The 23825-nt window shown below is 35.7% G+C and overlaps 1 protein-coding gene across 1 annotated transcript; it reads left to right on the forward strand.

Moving 5' to 3' along the window:
• The first annotated feature begins 17145 nt into the window (after positions 1-17145).
• On the forward strand, positions 17146-18127 carry LOC100715743 (olfactory receptor 7E24-like). Its single transcript, XM_003461731.4, has one exon. The coding sequence runs from the start codon at positions 17162-17164 to the stop codon at positions 18125-18127; it is 966 nt and encodes a 321-aa protein (XP_003461779.3). The 5' UTR covers positions 17146-17161.
• Positions 18128-23825: the final 5698 nt, after the last annotated feature.

The following is a 23825-nucleotide window of genomic DNA, read 5'->3' on the forward strand; positions in this document are numbered from 1 at the left end:
TCTGTAAATCTGTATAACTTGTACCCCTTCACTGTTTTTTTCTTTCTTTTCTTTTCTCCTTAAATAAAAATTAAAAAAAAAAAACGAAAATGACAAAAAAAAGTTTAAAAAAAAAGATTCTTAGATATAATAAATAGATTCAGTAATTTAATTAGATACAAAATCAGTACTCAAAAATCAATAGCATTCCTATACAGTAACCACAAAGTCACAGAGAGAGAAATAAGAGAAACCACACCCTTCACACTAGCAATGAAAAAAATGAAATATTTAGGAATTAATTTTACAAAGGAAATGAAAGATATATACATGGAAAATTATAATACAATGAAAAAAGAAATTGAGGGTGATCTCAGAAAATGGAAAGACATTCCTAGCTCATGGATAGGAAGAATAAATAATGTGAAAATGGCCATTCTCCCAAAACTCTTATACAGATTCAATGAAATTCCAATAAAAAAATCACCAACATATCTCATAGATCTAGAGAAATCACACCTAAAATTCTTCTGGAGTGAAAAGAGACCTAGAATAGCAAAGGCAGTTCTAAGCAACAAAGGCAAGGCAAGAGGCATCCACAATCTCTGACTTCAAGTTATACTACAAAGAAACCACAGTAAAATCACTATGGTACTGGAATCAAAACAGAGCTGAAGATCAATGAAATAGATTAAAAGATACAACCACAACTACAGGCACACTCAACCACCTTATCTTTGATAAAGGAGCCAAACTATTTTGCCAGAAGAATGACAGTCTCTTTAATAAATACTGTTGAAAAAACTGGCTCGCCATATATATGCCAAAAACTAAAACTAGACCCATGCCTTTCACCATGTACTAAATTAAAATCTAAATGGATCAAAGATCTGAATATTAAAATAGAATAACTAAATCTATTGGAAGACAATTGTGTAGAAACTTTGAAGACATAGGGGTGGGTAGAGAAATCATGAACAGGACTCAGACCACACGGGAAATACTTCCCAAAATCAGTAACTGGGACCATCTCATATTAAAAAGTTTCTGCATGTCAAAAGAAATCTCCAGCATAGTGAAAAGAAAACCCACAAACTGGGAAAAAGTCTTAGAGAACTCTCTGTCAGAAATTCTAAGAACTTCTGTCTAAAACATATGAACAATTACAAAAAATCAGACCCCAAAATTCAAAGACCCAATCCAAAAATGAGCATCTGAGATGAATACACACTTTGCACATGAAGAAATACAAATGCAAATAAATGCATTGAAACATATTCATAATCATTAGTCATTAAAGACATGTAAATTAAAACCTCACTGAGATTCCTTCTCACTTCTGAAAGAATGTCCAGGTTCAAGAAAAACACCAAAAAATGCTGGAGAGGATGTGGGGAATAAGGAACTCTCCTGCACTGTTGGTGGGAGTGTAGACTGGTGCAACCATTGTGGGGGTCAGTCTGGAGATTTCTCAAAAAGCTGGTATTGGAAGTCCCATTTGTTCCAGCTGTTCAACTTCTAGGCATATTCCCAGAAGAACTGAATGCATCATACCACAGTGATATATGTGCACCTATGTTTATAGCAGCACAATTTGTAATTGCCAGATCTTGGAAACAACCCAAGTGTCCATCAACTGAGGAATGGATAAAAAAGTTGTATTTTTATACAATGGAGTACTACTCAGCTACAAAAAGGATCACATTGCGATATTTATAAATAAATGGACACAGTTAGAGACCATACTCATAAGTGAAATAAAATCAAGCTCACATGTATGAATACTGAATAGTTTATGTATTGTAAGAAATGATTCAAATATATAAAAGTATGTGGTAATCAAGATTCCCCATTATGTGGTTTTGAAGTCTTATAAAGTTTTCACTCATTAATTGAAATTGCTTTATTCTATGCTATTTGATATTATTGCCTGTGATGAAATGAACAGGTATTTTGAAGAAAACAAGACATCCTTATAGATGGTGCTGATTTAATATCATCTTTTTTGAAGTCCCACCAAACTGTTGCTCTTCTGTCTCCATTGGTTTTATCAGGTTGTATCTTACTGGATTTTATTATATGTGATATTTTTTTCAAGTATAGGTCTTTATTTTAAGAAACTCAGAAAAGGTGCATGTTTAATTTTGCATAACCATACTCATCATAGAAAATTTTTGATTTAAAGGAAAATAATCAAAGGAATGTTTCAATAAAATGTGACAAGTAATAGATTTTAAATATAGACAAATAATGTGAATTTTAACATCAATAAAAAGAAGTCTGGACCACAATATTAAATGAAAACTTGAAGAATGACACATCATATATGATGACAATAGTAGAAAAAGAAACCACTAAATATCAATATGATTTTATTTTACTTGTATGTGATTAAGTAAATGTGTATGTGAATATTATTGGGAGAATACATTCAAGTTGATGATGCTGTATCTTTTTTTTCAGGCAGAATTAAATAGGAGAGAAATATTTACTTTTCTTTTTTTGTTTGTTTGTTTCTTTTTATTAAGAAAAGAAAAGATTTGGCTTCCCAGAGTCCTAAGTTCCAACATGGTGTTGGTCTCAGGAGACACTGCTAGTTCTCTCCCTGGAAGGGCTGCAGTGGGCTAAACTACCGCCGATAACCAGGGAGGGGAGGTGCTGGCTCGGCTTCCCAGAGTCCTAAGTTCCAACATGGCGTGTACAAAAATTTTTATAGGCAAACAGATAATATCGAAATCATTATTCGTTTTCTGTTAGCTGGTTCTAAACACCCTGTAATATTTTCATCCATTTGAATGGTTTGACACTGTCTTGATATATTTTATGATATAGTATGCGAAGTTATATTCAAATATTTCAAGGAAGGAGACACTACAGTAGGTACTATTAATTCGGGTTATCTTGTGGTGAAGCACTAGGTTGCTGAAATTGTCATGCTTTGACCTGTATTGTTATGTTGTTATGTCCTCTTTATATTATTCTCCCCATTATTAATAAAAATATTTCTTTATTATTCATTTTTTAATTAAGGGGAAAATCAAATAATTAACAGAATATATTATAGTAACTTTTTGATTTACTATTAACTTGATTTGAAGCCCTGTATTACTCCCACTGTCTTGTTTTGACTGATTAGACACTGTTCCGTTTTGTTGGATAGTATCAAGTTTGAGGGTGTAGGCAACTACTTTGAAGGCAATAAGATTCACCATGATGCCCATTCTGGTTTGACTTTTATCTTCTTTTGAGGTTCTGTAATGTTTCCAATGTTTAGATTTTATTGTCTTGTTCTGTACTGTTTGGTTCAATTTTATAATACCTAATGATATAGGCAGTTCTTTTTAAGGAAGCAAAAGGCATTATAGTAACCATTGTTGGTAACCATTAATTCTGTTTTTGCATCATGTGCTATATATATCCTTTGTTTTGAATGACTGCTTTGTTTTGTCATATTTGGCTGTATTCTCTTCCAAAAAACATGTAACAAGAACTATGGGAGTAATAAAACCCAAAATGTTCAAATTTTGTTGTAAAAAGAGTGGGGAAAAGTGCTCTAAAGGATACAACTGCAAGTGTGTTTAGGTGTGTTAAGATAGGTGACGGTATTACTGAGTTTTGGTTGGATCATTGAACACAACTGTTTGCAGTCTCACTGTTTCAATGTTTACTTTGTATGGTTTAATCCTGTAAGTCGAACAACTGCTTCAAAGATGACAATATATAATCTATTAACTAGAAATTTCTTACCTGTTTTTGTAATTCTGTATTACTTGTACCTTTATACTGTTTTGGTTTTTTTTCTACTTTAAATAAAAAAAAAAATAAAATTACAGAACTGAATCACACGTGTGAACAAATGGATTGATAGGCATATACAGAGTGTTTCATCCAACAACATCAGAATACACATTCTTCTCGGCAGTACATGGGTCATTCTCTGAAATACAGCATATATTATCTCACAGAACGTATTTAAATAAATGCTAAAGTGTTGTAATTATCCCTTATATGTTATCGGACCATAGCACTTTATAATTAGAAATTAATGATAAAAGATACTGCAAAATACCCACAAACACATGGAAAATACATAACAAACTCTTGAGTAATCAGTGGATCACAGTGAAAATAAAAGAAGAAATTAAATAATATCTACAAGCAAATGAATATAATACAACTTACCAGAATCTGTGGAAAGCAATGAAAGCTGTCCTCAGAGGAATATTTACTGCACTGAGTTCCCACATCAGGAAAACAGAACGAATACAAATAAATACACCTCAAACATGTAGAAAACGAGGAGCAAGTTAAGCTCAAGGCAAAAAGAAGAGAGGAAATTATAAAAATCAGAGCAAAAATCAATGCAACACAGACTAAGAAAACAATCCAAAGACTCAATGATTCAAAGAGTTGGTTCTTTGAAAGAATAAATAAAAATTGATAAACCAATAATCAAACTTATTTTAAAAGGGAAGAAAAAGCTCAAATGCACATAATAAGAAATGAAAAAGGTGAAATCACTACAGACTATAGAAATACAGAAGTTCATCAACAACTATTTTGAAAACCTCTACTCTCAAAGGTTTGATAACACAAAAGAAATAGACAGATTCCTAGAAATATATGTAGTACCAAAGGTAGGTCAATAGGATTAAAACTGCTGAATAACCCAATTTCTCATAATGAAATTGAAAATGTAATTAAGTCCTTACCTACAAAGAAGAGCCTAGGCCAGGCCGAATTCACTGCAGAATTCTACAAGAAATACAAAGAAGACATACTGCCGACACTGCTCAAACTCTTCAATGAAATTGAAAGGGAAGCAATCCTTCCTAAGTCATTCCTGGAAGCAAATATTACTCTAGTACCAAAACCTGAGAAAGACTCAACTCAAAAAGAGAATTATAGACCAATCTCCCTAATAAACACAGATGAAAAAATCCTCAATACAATATTGGCAAATAGGATGCAGCAAATCATCTACAAGATTATACACCATGACCAAGTGGGATTCATCCCAGGCATGCAAGGATGATTCAACATATGTAAAGCAATAAGTGTAATCCATCATAGCAATAAAGCCAAAAGCCACACGATCAGTTCTATAGATGGAGAAAAAGCTTTGATAAGGTCCAACATTCATTCATGAAAAGAACTTTACAGAAAATTGGAATAGATGGTCTTTAATTGAATATAGTAAAGGACATCTATGACAAACCAACAACCAGTATCATACTAAATGGCCAAAAATTGAAGGGCTTTACTTTAAAAGCAGGCACAAGACAAGGATGTCCTTTATCACCACTCCTATTTAATTTAGTACTGGTCATACTAGCTAGAGAAATTAGACCAGAGAGAGAAATTAAAGGGATAAAGATAGAAAAAAAAGAAGTTAAACTATTATTATTTGCAGATGACATGATACTCTACATAGAAGACACTTCAACTGTAATGAAAGGCTTTAGATATAATAAATAAATTCAGCAATATAGCTGAATACAAAATCAATAGCATACTTATACACTAACAACAAAAACACAGAGAGAGAAATGAGAGAAGCCACACTCTTCACACTAACAAGAAATAAAATGAAATAGGTAGGAATTACCTCATGAAGGAAGTGAAAGGCCTATACTGGAAAATCATAATACACTGAAAAAAATTGACGATGATCTCAGAAAATGGAAAAACATCCCTTGCCCATGGATAGGAAGAATAAATATTGTGAAAATGGCCATTCTCCCAAAACTCTCATACAGATTCAATGCAATCACAATAAAACTACCATCAACATACCTCATAGATCTAGAGAAATCACCCCTAAAATTCATCTGAAGTGAGAAGATACCTAAAATATCAAAAGTGGTTCTAAGTAACAAAGGCAAGGCAGGAGGCATCACGATCCCTGACTCGGCATCATACTACAAAGCAACCGTAGTAAAATCAGCATGGTACTAGAATGAAAACAGAGCCAAAGATCAATGAAATAGATTGGAAGATATGACCACAACTACAAGCACACTCAACCACCTTATCTTTGATAAAGGAGCCAAACAGTTTCACTGGAAGAACGACAGTCTCTTTAATAAATACTGTTGAAAAAACTGGCTCGCCATATGCCAAAAACTAAAACTAGACCCATGCCTATCACCATGTACTAAATTAAAATCTAAATGGATCAAAAATCTGAATATTAAAACAGAAACTCTAAATCCTTTGAATGACAAATTGGGTAGAAACCTTGAACATATATGGGTAGGTAGAGAATTGATGAATCGAACTCAAACCACTCAGGAAATACTTCCCAAAATCAATAACTGGGACCACCTCTTATTAAATATTTCTGCATGTCAAAAAAAATCTCCAGTATAGTGAAAAAAACCCCACAAACTGGGAAAAAATCTTAGTGAACTCTCCCTCAGATAAAGGACTTCTGTCTAAAACATATGAGCAATTAAAAAAAACACTCAAAATTCAAAGATCAAATCTAAAATTGGGCATTTGAGATGAATACACACTTCTCACATGAAGAAATAGAAATGGAAAATAAATACATGAAAACATGTTTGTTATCATTAGTCAATAGAGAAATGCAAATTAAAACCACACTGAGATTCCATCTCAATCCTCAAAGAATGTTCCAGCTCAAGAAAACCACTACCAACAAATGCTGGAGAGACTGTTGGGATAAAGCAACTCTCCTGCACTGTTGGTGGTAGTGTAGACTGGTGCAAACATTGTGGAGATCAGTCTGGAGAGTTCTCAAAAAGCTGGGATTTGAAGTCCCATTTGTTCCAGCTATCCTACTTCTAAACATATTCCCAGAAGAACTGAAAGCATCAAACCCAAGTGATATGTGTGTACCCATGTTTATAGCAGTACAGTTTGTAATTGCCAGATCTTGGAAACCACCTAAGTGTCCATCAACTGAGGAATGGATAAAAAGATGTAGTATTTTTATACAATGGAATACTACTCTGCTAGAAAGAATGATCACATTGAGATATTTATAAGTAAATGGATGCAACTTGAGACCATACTCATAAGCAAAATAAATCAATCTCACATGTGTAAATATCTTATAGTCTCCCCAGTGTAAGAAATGTTAAGTGTATACAAGGTACACAAAACTCTGTCAGTACAGTGAAAGGACAGGAATATCCTTAAAGAGGACAAATAATATCTCAGGTAAAATGATAAAAAAGGAAAAGGAAGGAAAATAAAAATATACACACTCTTAGTAAAGATAAGATGATTGTCCTACAAGTTCTTTAAATGCTTGAAACAAAGTAGTTAACATTCATAGAATAGGACCAATTGTGCATATTGTTACATAGTCATCTGAGGAACACTTGAAAATCATTGTTGTAGTCAGGGATTGTACACAGAGGACAATTAGGATCCAGACAAGGAATTTATAATATTATTTTTATAATGGTCACCGGAATTTAACACAGGAGAATTCAGGAAATCTATCTGCAACACCAAAGACATAGATTATTTAGTCAAGTGCCTAAATCCCACAGCAATGTCCCACAAGTGTCCAGATAAAAACCCAGAGCTCAGGACAATGCTTCCCAGAAGTTCAACTTGAGGTCCAGAGCCCACAAGAAGGACTTACACCAGTCTCTTTCATGGATTCGTGCTGGGAAACCCAAGGATCAGCGGTGGGACCAGAAAGTCTATGCCAGCAGAGTGATTGAGCTGTGTTGGTGGGATGAGGGTTCTACACTGGAGCCAAGAAGTCACACTCACTACAAAGACCAGGGGTGTCTGGAAAGGCACCACAGTCATCCTCAGTGATACGGAGGCCTCAAGCTCCCCCAGTGACAAGCACAGTCGGGTACATGCCAGGAAGCAGTGTGACGAGTTCATCCTGGAGACAAAGTAGCACACGCCTTCCCCTCCAGAGCCAGAAAGCAATGCTCGATGTGAGGATCAAAGCTTCTCCAGGAGAACCAACAGCTCAGACAGCAACTCATAGGAGAACACACAATGCCTCCTTAATGCCTCAACCCTCAGCACCTCCCTTCTTCTCCACCTATTTATCCTGTCAACTTTCCTCAGGTGGAGCATCTTCACTCAATTCCATGCTGATGTAATCCAGCTGGCATTAAGTTGACCACCAGTTCTTAATCCAAAACGATCATTATGTAAAAATAACAACCCTACTTATGCTCATACCACCTTGTTTTGAAGGCCTATATTGTCAATGTTCTGGACTCTTTATTTTAGTTGTTTACATGTCTTTTTCATTTCATGTTTTTCTAGGAATTTATTTTGTTTTGTCTTGTCTTGTTTTTTCTTCCTAATACAGAAAAATAGGTAGATATGTAGAGACTCATGCATGCATAGAACTTCTGAACAGTTTATGAGAATTGATTATATAATGCATGATGAAATGAACAGTTACTTTGAAGAAAAAGAGACAGTAAGGTACTCAGTGCTGATTCCATAGTGTCATGATGTGAAATCCAGTAATACTATTATTCTTTGTTCAGAGTGATTTTAGTCTCTTTTGTTTTGTTTAATTTCAATATATGTGAAGATATGGACAGCTATTTTGAAGAGAATGAGAGACATTATGGCAGCCACTTTTGACTACTCTATTGTCTGGTCTTCAAGACCTAAAATGCCTTCATCATCTTGTTCTGATCAGTTTTTAAAATTTTATTTAAAAAAAGAAAGAAGAGAAAATTAAAAAAATAAAATAGAAAAAATGAGAAAAAGTAGAATAGAGAATTCAAAAAAATTAACTTCATAAAATCGCTAGTTGATACATCACTTATTGTCATCTTAATAATAGTTGTTAAAATTACAAAATCACAGAATAAAAAGTGGAAAGATGCTCAAACATTTGCAACACAAACCTCTTTGAAATGATTGAATAGAAATTTAGTAATATGGTCATCTATCTCACACACTATACATAACATTATATCCTTTAGAGCATTTTTTTCCCTTTCTCTTTTACAATATCTATTATAGTTTTTAGGTCCCATTATTCTGTCAGTTCTTATTATTTTTTGTACTAGAAAGACAATCTGATATTTACTAATGTTAGTCTTGTGTCTTTCACTAATGAGGACATTCTCAAGTTGCCTCCATTTACCTATAAAGGCCTCAAGATCATCTTTCTTTATAGCTGAATAGTATTTCATTATATAAAAATACCATATTTTTTCATCTACTCTGTGGCCGATGGGCATTTTGGCTGTTTCCAAGATTAACCATTACAAATTGTGCTGCTATGGACATGGGTGCACATATATCACTGTGACATGACTTTTTCAATTTTTCTGGGAAAATACCCAAGAGGACGGTAGCTGGATTGAATGGAACCTCCAATTCTAGTTTTTAAAGGAATTTCCATACTGAGTTCCATGGTGGATGCACCAGTCTACACTCCCACCAACAGTGGAGCAGTGTTCCTTTTCCCCTGCATTTACGCCAACATTTGTTATCAGTTGTTTTCTTGATGTCAGCTATTCTTTCCAGAGTGAAATGAAATCTCAATGTTGTTTAATTTGCATTTCTCAAATGACCAGTGGTGGTGAACATTTCTTCATGTATTTATTTGCTGTTTGTATATCATCATCTGAGAATTGTGTGTTCATCCCTGATACTCATTTTTGGAGGAGGTCTTTCAATTTGGGGAACTTGATGTTTTTCAATTCTTAATACGTTCTGGATATAGATCCTTTGTCTGAGGGATTGTTGGGTAAGATTCTTTCCCATTCTATGGGTTTTCTTTTCTCTTTCTTGGTGATTTCTTTTGACATGCAAAAACTTTATTTGGATGAGATCCCAGTTATTGATTCTTTGAAATGTTTTCCGTGCAGGTTGCATTGTGTTCATGAATTCTCTGCCTACCCCTATGTCTCCAAGACTTTTACCTACCTTGTCTTCCAATATATTTAGTGTTTCTGTTTTAATATTTAGGTCTTTGATCTATTTAGACTTTAGTTTTGTGCATGATGATAGGCATAGTCTAGTTTCAGTCTTTGGCATGTGGACAGCCAGTTTTTCAAACACCATTTATTAAAGATGCTACCTTTCTTCCAATGAACATGTTTAACAACTTTGTCAAATATCAGGTGGCTGAATATCTTTGTAGTTGTGCTTGCATATTCTAATCTGTTCCAATGATCCTCAGGTCTATTTCTTTGCCAGTACCATGCTAATTTTATCACTGTGGTTTTTTAGTATATTTTCAAGCCAGGAATTGAGATGCCTCCTGTCTTGTCTTTGTTGCCCAGAATAGCCTTTGCTATTCTAGGTTTCTTCTCTTTCAAGACGAATTTTAGGAATATTTTCTGTAGATCTGTGAGGTATGTTAATTGCATTTTCATGGGGATTGCATTGAATTTGTGTACCGGTTTTGGGAATATGGCCATTTTCACAATGCTGGCTCTTCCTAACCAAGAGCAAGAAATGTCCTTCAATTTTCTGATATGCTGTTCAATCTCTTTTTTATGTTAGTGTAATTTTCAGCATATACATCTTTTACATTCTAGGCTACATTAGTTCCTAAGTGTTTCATTTTTGTGGATTCTATTGTGAAAGGTGATATGATCAGTTTTATACTATCTTATTTTGTATTAATTCATTTTATATGAATATATGGACAACTATATGAATATATGGACAATTATATATGAATATATGGACAACTATTTGGAAGAAAACAAGGGACAATATGATAGAACGTGAAGATATCTGGTTGTCTTGCTTTGAAACCTGTGTCTCTCACATTGTTTTCTTATGAACTGTTTTGTTCTGTTTAATTTTACCCTCTTTCAAATAAAAAATTCAAAAAAGAAACATTATGGTAGCTCTTGTTGATTTTCTTTTGTCCTGTTTGGAAGTTCCAAAATGCTTCCTTGCTTCTGATTTGGTTGGCTTTGTTCTGTTGTTTTGTTGTTGTTTGATTTTATTGTGTAAGATGTGGCAGATAGCTCTTTTGAAGAAAAAAGGATATTATGTTAGCCATTGTTGATTTTCTACTTCTTGCGTTGTTTTGTTCTGATTTATTCTGTTTTACTTTGTTTTCTTTGTTTTGTTGTCTTTTTAAAAAAGACACAAAGAGGGCTACTGTATACTTGTTAAGGTAAAACTTCAAGATGAAACGATAATAATCATAAATATATATGCACCAAATACAGGTGCACCCAGTTACATAAATCAAGTATTAGCAAATCTGAAAAGTCAATTAATCACTAACACATTTTTAACTGGGGACATTAACAACCAACTATCACATGGATAATTTGAATAGACAAAAATTCAACCAAACATCAGAAGTAAACCAAATCTCTGAATAAATGTATTTAGTAAATGTCTACAGTTTTCCCACCCCATTGCATCAGAATACATATTCTTCTCAGGTGCCCGTAGAGTGTTCTGCAGAATAGACCACATACTGTCCAGTAGAACATCATTAAGTAAATGCAGAGGAATTGGAATTTTCTCATGCATATTTTCTGACCATAGTGTAGGTAAAATGGAATTGAATGGCAAAAGAAACCACAAAAACTGCATAAATACATGGAAATTAAACAATATCGTCCTGAGCAACCAATGTGTCACAGAGGAAATTAAAACATTGGACAGTCCCTAAAATTATATGATAATGCTTATATAAAATCGGGATGCTTTGTCTTATTGCAACTGTAGAGGAATGAGCCTGGTCCTCTCATTGTGGCAAGAAGGTTGTTGGCGTCAATCTGTGTTTGCTTACTTAGCCACCACAAGGTCATCTTGGTGGCTCCTTAATTTTTACTTTAACTTTTGCTTATCCTTTTGATGTCCAACCTGTATGATTTTCTTGTCATATGTTTTATCTTCTTCAAGAATTGGAAAATTGTTAATTACTTAAGTACTCTGTGGCACCTCATTAAAGTTGCCTCTTCTGACAATTTTCTGAGTAACACTGAACAATATTTTCCCCCTCCGCCGGGTTTTTATTTATCTGTACCGGGTATCGAACTCACGGCCACCTGCTTGCAAGGCAGGTGCTTATGCTGCTGAACTAAATGCCCAGCCCCTAACTGAACAATATTTTGTAAGTCATATTTTTTGTCCCAATCTTATGGATCATTTCATCTTGCTATAAAATTATTTCCTCACTCCAAAAATGTGCTCACCAAGATTCCATGTATTAAACCTACCATACCAACGGATTCCAACTGTCAAATATTTGCTTATTTTATGGAATAAATTTTCCAGTAAATGTTTACTGAGCTTAATCAATTTTACCCAAAAATGGGGCAAAAGCCTCAGTGATAGACAATGTAATCTCCCTGTGTTGACCACCTGTATCTATATCATGAGAAACTAGGGCATTATAAGTACCCTGGAAAGATCCCACAGTAGCAGTCTAACCTCAGCACCTATGACATCCATTTGAGTATAGTTGCAAAGAGAAACTAATCTAGTAAGAAGAGCTATAATTACAGTCTTACTATTGGTATTAATTTTGCAGTTTCATGGCTTTAATTTCTCATAATGTTTCACGGTGAAATGAAGATGGCATAAACAGAATTTTCAAATTCAGTGTAAAATTTCAGGTTTAGAAATGAAGAGATCCTAACATTGTATGATGTCAAATGTTTCAAAACATGTGAATGTGATTAGGGCTATTGAAATGTATAGCTAATATGGCTTCTGTATATATGATTATAAAAATAAAAGAAAGGCAGAAATAAAAGCGCAAATATATGTAAATGATAGATGTGATTAGGAAACAACAGTTTAATTGGAGTAGAAGAAGAACCCAAAACCTCTCGTGAATAATTATTTTCCTTTGCCTATTTCTTCCTTAGCGTTAGGAAATCCTTAGAGGCCACCGGAGGTCATGGGCCAATTTGGGTAATTATGCGGTCTGCCCATTGAACCCTCAAAATCATATAGCTGTCAATAATCAACTTGCCCTGCAGTTTGATTTCAGTCCAGTGATCTTCACGCCAGTTTCACAGGCTCAATGGTTCTGTGCATCATCAAGCTCCTATCTGACTATGTATTCATTTCAATTCTGAGCACTGAGATTGATGCTTCCTCAGGTAGTAGATATAAGAGGCTCTTATATCTTGGATCTGGTCTCCTTGCCTATGACCCAGCGCAGAAACAGCATCACCCAGTAAGTGAAAAGGGACCTCATGGGTACAGAAGGCATCCTTTATTGTTTCCTCTTAATAATGACAAGTGTGACAGTTTGGACAGACAATGGAAAGGTGCAACTATGAAAACTATTTGTTGTGAGGGATGGAAATTGTATGTTTTGGGTTTTAGTGGGGAAAGCATAATTATTGTTTCTAACTTTCTTTCTGAACACTTTGTTTCCCTATTCCTCATTGGTGACTTGCTCATAGCAACAGAAAATATGTCATGCAGTGTTTCCTAGCATGCTGAGATTATAATGAATGTCATGATGACAATGTAGAGGAGGAGAACAGAGAGCATAGCATCATGACCAGGTTCTGAGTGCTTTCTGTATTCTAGGCACTGAGCAATGAGCAGTCTCTGCTTTGTCTCCTACAATTATAAATACGCATCCTGTTATTCCCTATAGGAAATAAAAAAGCTTGCTATTTTAATGAATCTATGATGGACTGTTAAGTCCATTGTTAAACCACCTTTGAATAGGACAATCAGATTTCAGACATAGGCATCACAGGAGCATTAGTCCTTGGAGTTTTTCCCCTTAATGAAACAAGCAACCATGTCACTTCCCTGTCACTAGGAAGATGCCCTGTTTCACTGTGACCTTCCTTTGGGATTCCTGATATGGAAAGTAGAGCAGTGTGGGGCACCAGTTGTACCCAACATATGAAAAGCAGATGTGGATCATAGAAAGAGTACCCACTTTATAATTCAGCACAGATTTCTCATCTGCCACTAGTGTGAGATGTTCTTACAGCTTCTCTCATACTTCACTCATCCAATTACTTCACACAGTCTCAAATGGGGCTGTGTCAAGTCTTGAATTCATTTTCATTTGAGAAATGAGAGAGTCTAAAGTGTACCTCAAAGGTACTTGTAGTTAAGACCTCTGAGTCTGCTTAACTCTTTCTGTGAGTAAGGAAACAATAAAAAACCAATACATTGGACAGCACCTGCCAGGTTAATATTTAATCTTTTAGCTTCATTTATCATTTCTCAGTGCAGGGCAGATTTTCAATACCTCTGAGGCAGCATTTTTTTGTTGTTATGTTGTAATTGCAACAACTTCACTAAAAAGAATATATATATATATGTATATATATATATATATATATATATATATATATATTCCATCTGGTATTAATATGTCTAACATCAAAGCAAAAAAGTTTAGTTTTCATCACTATGAATTATAAGAATAATCTTCATACCCATTATGTACTATGATCTAAAGCTATTCTTTTTCTACTTCTGTAGCAGGTCATTTTATTTGTGTCTTTATAATTATATGTATGTGTTCACAAAGGAATGATGTAGTGCCATTTACATCTGACTCCTCAGAACCAACACCTTGTTTGACACAAAAAGAATCAAAGCAAAACTATGCTAGATATTGAATGGATTCTTCCTTAAGTCACAATAAGTGTCCTTAATCAGCATGGCATAAATGCATTTGATACATTCGTTTCTGCATGTTCATTCCTTTCTGGAATATCCTATAAATAGTGACAAGATAAAATACCTTTGGCTTGTGTCTTTATCATGATACATGGGACCTGAAATTCATTTTATGGTAGAGTTTATATGCATTGCTCAAGGACATGGTGAAGATATTCATGAATTAAAAAGTCAAATAGTAAGGATCAGGTGAGTATATACCTCAGGCTGAGAGGTGTTATAGTGTTTGATACCCTTTCAGGATTTATTGCGATCTGAATTTATTTTACTGTGCTTATTATTATCCTTCCTATTTGAATGATAGAATTATTTATTTTAAAAATATAAACTCACAGTGACTATGAACTTAAGTTACAAAATTCCTCAGTCACCACAGGTTTGGAGATGAAGGTTGTCTTCCTTATTTGCATTAAGCAGAATGAGCGTAAAGAAGAGGACAGAGTCACACATGTGCAAATGGTAGCAGCTCAGTGACCCAGGTTCATTTCCAGGTCTCTTCCTAAGCAACAGTCTCCTCTGTTATAGCGAAATGCAAATGTTTTTCCCAATAAGATGATGAAGTTTCTTTGAATTCTCTCATAAAGGGATCATTACTAGACAGACCGCAGTGGTGTTTTTAAGGTATTCCTCAAGAATAAAATGTCATAAGTGTTACGGACTGACTTTTGGTAGTGAGAATGTGTAAAATTTTACACATATTATTTATTAGAAATCAGAGAAGTATCTCACACCGATATTTTTACATAGGTTTTCACTTATGTGACATGGATGGATGAACAGGAATCTTGAAATCTGTCATAATACTACACTTAGGTATTAAATGAAGGGTCTTCATGCAATGCTTTGGATTAGTTAAGAGAAACTTAAATCTACTTTAATCTGTAACTTACTATCTTTCAGGGAAAATAGGCTTGTATTGTACACGATTTACTTGAAACTTAGGTACTTCTGGTTGAGTTTTTAAGAAAATTGTGCATTTCTAAATCAGTTTTAACCTGAATACTTTAATTGACACACAACATTTACAACAGAGTTCTTTGAGGGCAGGTTAGCAAGACAAAGGACACATAGAGAGATATCAATTATTCAAATTTCATAGCTAATTGTTCAGGACTCTAAAAACGTTAATTATTTATAGATTAGTATAGAGAGACAAATATTAATGGATCATTTTATGAATGGAAAGAAATACTCTAAGACAGTTGTTCTCAACTCTGATATAAGGAAGGATGAAAAAAACTGAAAATTGTGGTAATACAATTAAATTTATTGGTCTAAGTCTAGGTTGTCTGGATATTTAAAAATATCTATCATATATTTATCTATTTGTTTGATTGCAACAAAATTATAATCACCAGGGGTGCAAATAATTTTTAAAAACTTTCATACAGCAACCATGTAAGTTATGTGATTATTATACTTATTTTACATATAAGAAGATACTACATTAGTTACAGGTGTGTTTATAGTATTTCATGTGCTTTTTCTTTTGTGCATGAGTTCTCAGGTGTGTTAACATTATTGCATTAGTTCTACTTTGCATTTTTCCCAAATAAATTACATTGTGGCATGACACATTATGGAGTTCAACATTCCGTAGCTAAGATAAAAGTTAAGCATATACCCACATTCATCCATTCACATGTGATTTACAGACGCTTTGGTGGCTATACTGATGTGAAAAATATGTCAATTAGAATTAGCAAGACTTGAGCTGAACCACGGCCGTGAAATTATCCTGAACATACAGTTTGTGATTAGAAAAACAATAAAGCATGCTACACTAGAATACAAAATCAAGAAAAATAACAAACAGCTGTCTTATATGGTGATATTGTAGGGAGTGTTAAGTAAACTTGTATAAAATTTAAAATGCCCAAAGCCAGTCCTTCTTAACTTTATTTTTAATTATTGGCATGTATATCATACACTACAGCCATATTACTTGTTATTATGTCATCATATTATATGGAACTTATATATAAATTCATAAAATTTTAGGCAAATATAAGGGTCACATTTTAAATAATTTACACATACCAAAAACGGTGTGAGCCCTTACAATTTAGATGGAAATAAGAAAAATCCCCAAATGAAAAATTTCTGGGAGATACCTGATTCAGGGAGATAAATTTTGGTTATAATAATTAGCTTTAATTTAATGTTCATATAACACAGCCTTGGATATTATGCCAATAGACATCATTAGTCAAGGGAGTTTGTATCATTTTCTGAGAATAAATTAAGCTATATTGAGTGTCTCTTAATTTTCTTTGAATAAAATTATTTTATTTTTGAAGAGTTGGATGTACACTACTGGGGTCATATAGTTCTAAACTCCACAGTTCTAACATTGCTACCAAAGCGTCTGTAAATCAGATGTGAATGGATGAATGTGGGTAACAAGTAACTTCATAATGAAAAAGTTCTTGAGGATTGGGTTTATCACAATGGGTTGATATTCTTAAGGCTTATGGATTTCATGTGGGGATACTTTTCTTGTGAATACTTGATTCCTAAAGTATAGAGACATTTTGCACTATTTATTCATTTCATTTTTCTAATGAATTTTTGGAAAAGGTATTCAAACATGATGGAAACACATAATCAAACCTACATCGCAGAATTCCAACTTACTGGTTTCTCAGAGGACCCAAAACTGCAGCTCCTTCTCTTTGGCCTGTTCCTGTCCATGTACCTGGTCACTGTGCTTGGGAACTTGCTCCTCATCTTGGCTGTCAGCTCTGACCCCCACCTCCACACCCCCATGTACCTCTTCCTCTCAAGCCTGTCCTTCGTGGACATCTGCTTCACTTCCATCACAGTCCCAAAAATGATTGTGGACATCCTAACTCATAGCAGAGTCATCTCCTACATGGGCTGCCTCACACAGATGTCTCTGTTTCTCATTTTTGCAACTATGGATGACATGCTCCTGACTGTGATGGCCTATGACCGCTTTGTGGCCATCTGCCACCCTCTGCATTATGCAGCCATGATGAACCCTCAGCTCTGTGTCTATCTACTTTTGGTGTCTATATTTATTAGCATTTTGGACTCCCAGTTGCACAATGTAGTTGTCTTGCAATTTACCTGCTTCAAAGATGTGAGAATTGCTAATTTCTTCTGTCATCCTTCTCAAGTCTTTAGCCTTTCATGTTCTGATACTTTAATCAAAACCATAGTCACATACTTTGTTGGTGCCATATTTGGCTTTATTCCTATGTTACTAATACTTTTCTCTTACTGTAAAATTGTTTCATCCATTCTCAAAATCCCTTCATTAGGTGGGAGGTATAAAGCTTTTTCCACCTGCAGTTCTCATGTGTTAGTAGTTTGCTTATTTTATGGAACCAGCATTGGAGTATACCTTGGTTCAACTGTGTCCTATTCTCCCAGCCAGGGCATGGTGGCCTCATTGATGTACAGTGTGGTCACTCCTATGCTGAACCCCTTCATCTACAGCCTGAGGAACAGGGACTTTCGTAACACCTTGAAGAGACTGCAAGATGGAGCATCTAATCCTTAGGTGTTTGGCATCTGTTTGGAATGTAGGTTGAAAAATGTAGATAATCTGAGCACACAGCGCTCAATGTAAATATTATCTGTTGGTTTGTGTTATTTAAGGGGTTTGATTTTATGTAATGTTTCATAGAAGAGTCATGGCTGATTGGGGTATGGTGGAATTTTTCATTTTAGGATCAGTGCATAGTTCACTTGGGAAGTTGTTAAAGTTTCTGTAAATAGATAAGAATGATACTACACAAAAATTTTATTGTATTTTGTGCTACCAGACCATATTTAAAAGTGGTACATTAATTGTATGTATCTTGGCACAATGAAAACTGGAAATAAAAAGGTGAGGAATGTTTATGTTTATAAATTTATTAAAGGCTTCAAATAACTGTGCAACAATCATACTAGAAATAAAAGCTCTTGAACAGCAGTAAGATGTTTCAGAAGTGCATCCTTGCAGTCCTTCTCTTCAGATGAGCTGCCTCCAATTCTGCCTTCTTCCTGGTCCACCTCCCTTCCCCCTCAGCCAAGAGAGGGGATTGCTTCTGATTGGAAGGACAATCCTGCTGATCTTGAGTGGCAGGGGTCAGGAGAAAGTCTTGTTTGCAAGAAGGAAAAATACCAAGCTAGTGACAGTCCTGAAGTCATCCTGTGCATTCTTGAAAGATACATCCTGCATGCCCAGGAACAAAGAAGCTCCTGGAAAAGGATGAGTGCCAGTGATTTCCTGTGTCATTTCTGAACTATAATGGAGGTCAGCGTGCTGGTCACTCTGCAATCCCCATGTTGAATAAAAACTGCAGTGCACCTCCTATATCTAGCTACTCCTAAACCTCAAAACCAGAACATGTTCCACAAGGCTTCTTTAGAAGAAATATACATACATGGTTGGCTGTGATGGCACACACCTGTAATCCTAGTACTCAGAAGGTTGAGGCAAGAGGATCACTGAATGTTCGGTGCCAGCCTGTACTCCATAGTGAGTTCAAGGCCAGCCTGAACAACATAGTGGAATCCTCTCTCAAGAGAGAGATGGGGAAAGGGCAGGAATATATTCATGTATTTATATACACAGAGAAACACACAAAGACAAATACACAGAACACATTAAAAATACTCAAATACCTTTCAAAGCAAGCATGGTTACCATGAGTTGCACAAATACTTTCTATTCACTTGGCTGGGGACTGGTAGGTCTATGTGAACACATGATGCTTCTCCTTTCAGAGCATGTAGAGGGAACATGAGAAGGCTTCCCTCTTGGGCTGGCTGGGAAAAGCAACAGCACAGGTAAAGAAGTGAAGTTAGTTTAGAAAGGATGAGCCCAGATGCCCAGGTGAAAAAGCAACAACTATCTGTAACTTTTTTTCAAGGTAAAGTGAAGAAAATACTGGAGGCTTATGGACAATATTCTGTCTCTATCTTTATTGGTCTCACCTGCTGAACAGGGAAGGAGGATGTAAAAAGTGAGGCTCTCACACATCAGCAATCTCTTCACATTCTAGATAAGTGCAAAAGCAAGTCCTGTCATGGACAGGTGCTCCCACTAAAGGTAGGGAGTAAAAGAGAAAGGGAAAACAAGAAAGGGACTGAGGGGCCAGTGATATTCTGGGGAGGTGGGAGATTCTGACAAGGAAGATTCATAGAGGTGGCCATGAGACTGGCATTGTGTCAAGCCAGGATGGTTGATCATGGTGAGTGTAGACAGCACCAGTAAGGACGCTAGTGTGTGCCCATCTGGACCACAGGGACCCAGAGTGGGCAGAGCACACAGAAGCCCAAGACCACCCACAATTATAGGAATGTACAATAAAAGCACCTGTCAGTGCTGCTACTCACATAAGGATAAAACATCACAGACCAAAAACATGCTGTCAAACATGTGATATCCCAGGTGTGAAGGATTTGAAAGTCTAGATCTTTGAGACCTATATTGGCACTTCTCCTGCCATATTCTGCTTTCTTGTAAAGCTAATGAGACAACCTGTAGATACCTAGAGCACTAGGGTTGTGTGCTGAATCTGTAAGCAGGGAATTGACGCAGTGGTACAGAAACACTTTCAACAGCAGCTATAACAGATGAGGCACATGGCAGCCAGTAAAACCAAGACACAGACTGTGGAAGGATTCATTCTAGGAGAAAGTGGACCAGGTAGCAGACCTTGAACATGGAGTGGCTGAACCATAGGTCACAGCTAAGGGACTTGAGGGTAAGGAGGATGAGCAGCAATGGAGGTAATACATGATCTCTGCTGGTAAGGGTCTTCTCAAAGGCTGCTGGGCACTATTGCAGGAACTGACCTAATGGGAGCCTGTGGGCACAGTGATTCCTTCTGCTTCTTCAACTCTCTCTCCAGGAGTGGAGCCACTGTGCTCTCTGCCTGTAAGCCTGGGACCTCCAAGGCAAGAGGGATTCTCTGAGCCCTGCCATGGCACCTAGCCCCTGCCCCCATGCTGCAGTCAAAGATGAGTTTTTTTTTTAAACAAAAGAGTTTTACTAAGTGAATAGTATACTTGAGATTAGGATTAGGATGGGGAGATCAGTTCTGCAAGTTTCAAATCCAAAACTTCTCCCTGTGGATGTGGAGCCTGTGTCCTTCAGTTTAAACCCACCAAGGGATCTCTTTCTTGAGTGACTGTGGCTCTCTCACCCAGTTACTGTGGGAGCTTCACCCTGGGAACACTGAAGGGAAGCCAACCAGTGGTCGCTCTGTCCCAATTTCAGTTGACTTCCCTGGAATGGTGTTTGCCTGCTCTCTGCAGGGAATCACAGGCACTTGGACTGGGGTTCCTCACCAGCTGTTCCAGCACACAGCATCTGACAATGCGTTCCACTGCTGTGTTTCTCCCTGAAGGCCTCTGGAGTTCTCTGCCTTCACTGTATGTTCTTTCTTGTGATTCAGGCTTCCTTACTTCTGAGCCACACGCCAGGCTCTGGGGATAAAGCAGATTACTTCATCCCTTTTCCACATTGTGTTCTGTGTCTTCAACTTCTTGCTGGGCTCAAATTCTCCTGTAAGTTGCTTCCTGGGTCCCAGGGATCCACCCCTTCATTTCTTTCCCAAGCTGTTATTTTCCAGAGTCTGGATTTTGGAAAAGAAGCCTTAGAGAGTCTTATTTATTGTTGTTCACTACCCTGCTATGTTTTCTAAATACCTTCATCTTTTTTAATGTCTCTCAATTAAATCATCATGAAAACTAAACAAAACAATTGAGCTAATGTGGGTGATATATAATTTGATGTGAGTCTACTTTCAAATTGCATATCATGAAAGATGGATGTGAAAATCTGTTAAGTAGAATGAAAGTGTAGGGACAAAACCTGGATTTGTAAATTTCCCTGATGCTACATTTTTTCACCATAAACAGAAATGCTATGATTAGGAAAAAGAATGTATTCATTATGTACCACAAACTTGTACAAATAAAGAAATTTTTAAAAATGAAATGACTTCAACAGGTCACTGTAGAATACAGAATAAAGAATGAAACTTAAAATATGCACATTGTCACCAGATAGTTTACTGAAATTCATGGACCTTGATGTAAACTAACTTGTATAAGATAAATAATCACAAAGGTGTCTGTTAACATTTCATTATTTTTAACTATGGGAAGATAAATTATGCACTGTGACATTTTTTCAAGGGCATTATATAAGGTTGTGTATTTTATTAAACATGTTTATTAAAATTTTGAGTCCATAAAGGTCTAGGAGAAGTTACTGTCTTAGTTACTCTGCCATAATAATCAGTATCTACAACTTAAAGAAGGAAAGATTTAGATTTCTAATGTGAGATAGCCTTATCACTGCAAGGCTTTCCTTGGAGGTGTCGGTTTCTCTGGTCTCCTCTCCCTGGCATTGCTGTCCCTGGGCAATGGAGGAATAAATGTGCACAAATTTACACTCTTCTTGCCAGTACAGCTGATCCAGGCACAATGGAGGAGGCACAGAGCATGGACTTTCACTCCTCTCCAGACATCATTGTCCCAGGGAAGTGGGGGAAGTGCAGAAGGTGGACTTACATTCCTCTTACAAGAACTTGCCATTCTGGGGACTCAAGACATGGGCTACTAAACATTTTTTAAAAAGCAAAATTGTTGGATTTTTATTATGTGTATTTAACTCAAATGAAAATGAAATTGGAAAACCTTGACAAATACAACTTTCAAAAACTTTGTTTATTGATCCTTTAAGCTCATAAAATATCAGTACATCATTACCTGCTGCCTCCAACCCTTAATTTTGAACGTTTCAGCCTACTCAGCACTAAAACAGTATTCTTTCCTCCAGTGGTTACTGACTCCTTTCAGAGGCTACATTCATATCAGTACTGAGGATGGAGCCTGAGCCTTTTTTGAGAATCATGCAGGAACATTGGATCCATACACATTGGTCACACCCTAAATGCGATGCAGCGTAAACTAGTAAGTGCTAATGTAGATGACAGAGAGGCATAAACCCAGAAGAAACATTTTCTTCTCATCAAGACAAGCATTCCATTTCACTGGCTAAATGGTTGCAAGACAATGTGCAAAATCTCAGCATTAAGCACAGTGAGGTTTATACAAGTAATTATTTTGGAGTTCATACAAATCTCATCTGAAGTTTTGCTTCTTTTCATACGGATTCTACTTCTCATAGACAGCAGAAAGTGGGTTAATGTACACTATTTCCTAAGCACTGGAAAAAGATTACAAGGATACAGTAATACAGAGGCAAAAGATGACAGTAATCACATCATGAACCATTACCACAGCAATCTTGTGCACTGGATGTTAAGATTTGTGTTCTATGTAGATTGTTTGAGTTCTACAAGTTGTAAATTCTGCACTAATATACACAAAGGTGGAGATCACAGAATTTTAATGTGAGGTGTGCTAAGTTTTCAGCTTGAAACACTGAAGCTGTGGGAAAATGTGTATGTCTGATTAGAAACACTGGGTATTTCTGCACAAAATCCTAGCAGAATGACCCCTTGGCAACATGTCCACCAACTTCACTTCTTGTCTTTCCAGCAAGAAAATTTTACAACTTACATCATGTTAATATTGTACTTTTCTAACTTTAGTTTATTATAGCTTTTTTTTTCATAGTGTAATGTTGTTGAGATGAACAGGGAATGGAAGACAAATTTTCATTGTGGAAATGAATTGTCCCTGAATTTGTATTATGTTGAGTGTTCCACAAGAATGGGAATGGAGAGATTCAATATGGCAGACTAGAGAAAGACTTGCATTGGAGACATTCAGAAAATATCCATTGAAAAATAAGCTATTAGGAAATTGGTAGGAGCTCTCACACTGACACAGAAAATTAATAAAAAAATGATCAAATCAAACACAATGGCATTTGAAAAGTGGAACAGCTCTGTTGTGGTGTGTCCAACCACCCTATTCCTCATCCAGTGGAGGACCAGCCATTTTGTTATTTTAAAGGGGAAAAAAACAAAAATCAAGAATAAAAAATCAACAAATGCAAAATGATGACAACAACAAAAAGAACAGCGAAACAATGGTGATATATGTTTTCAAAAGAATATAGCAATTTAACAATGGTGGTTATATTATATGTTGTTATTTATTGCTCAGGTTACCAGATAAAGCTGTGCAAGATTGATCAAACAATATAATTTCCCTTTGGGCAGTTTCTTTCCTTTTACTCTATGTGTTGTAACTTTTGGATCTTATTTTCTGTTTTAGTTTCTTTT

This window comes from Cavia porcellus, unplaced genomic scaffold, assembly GCF_034190915.1.
Source record: "Cavia porcellus strain 051 isolate PalLab524CR breed Dunkin Hartley unplaced genomic scaffold, mCavPor4.1 scaffold_17, whole genome shotgun sequence".
NCBI classification, from domain to species: Eukaryota; Metazoa; Chordata; class Mammalia; order Rodentia; family Caviidae; genus Cavia; species Cavia porcellus.

Bases quoted from the DNA above. Each gene is read 5' to 3' on its own strand.
- LOC100715743 (XM_003461731.4), top strand. From the start codon at position 17,162: ATGAATTTTTGGAAAAGGTATTCAAACATGATGGAAACACATAATCAA.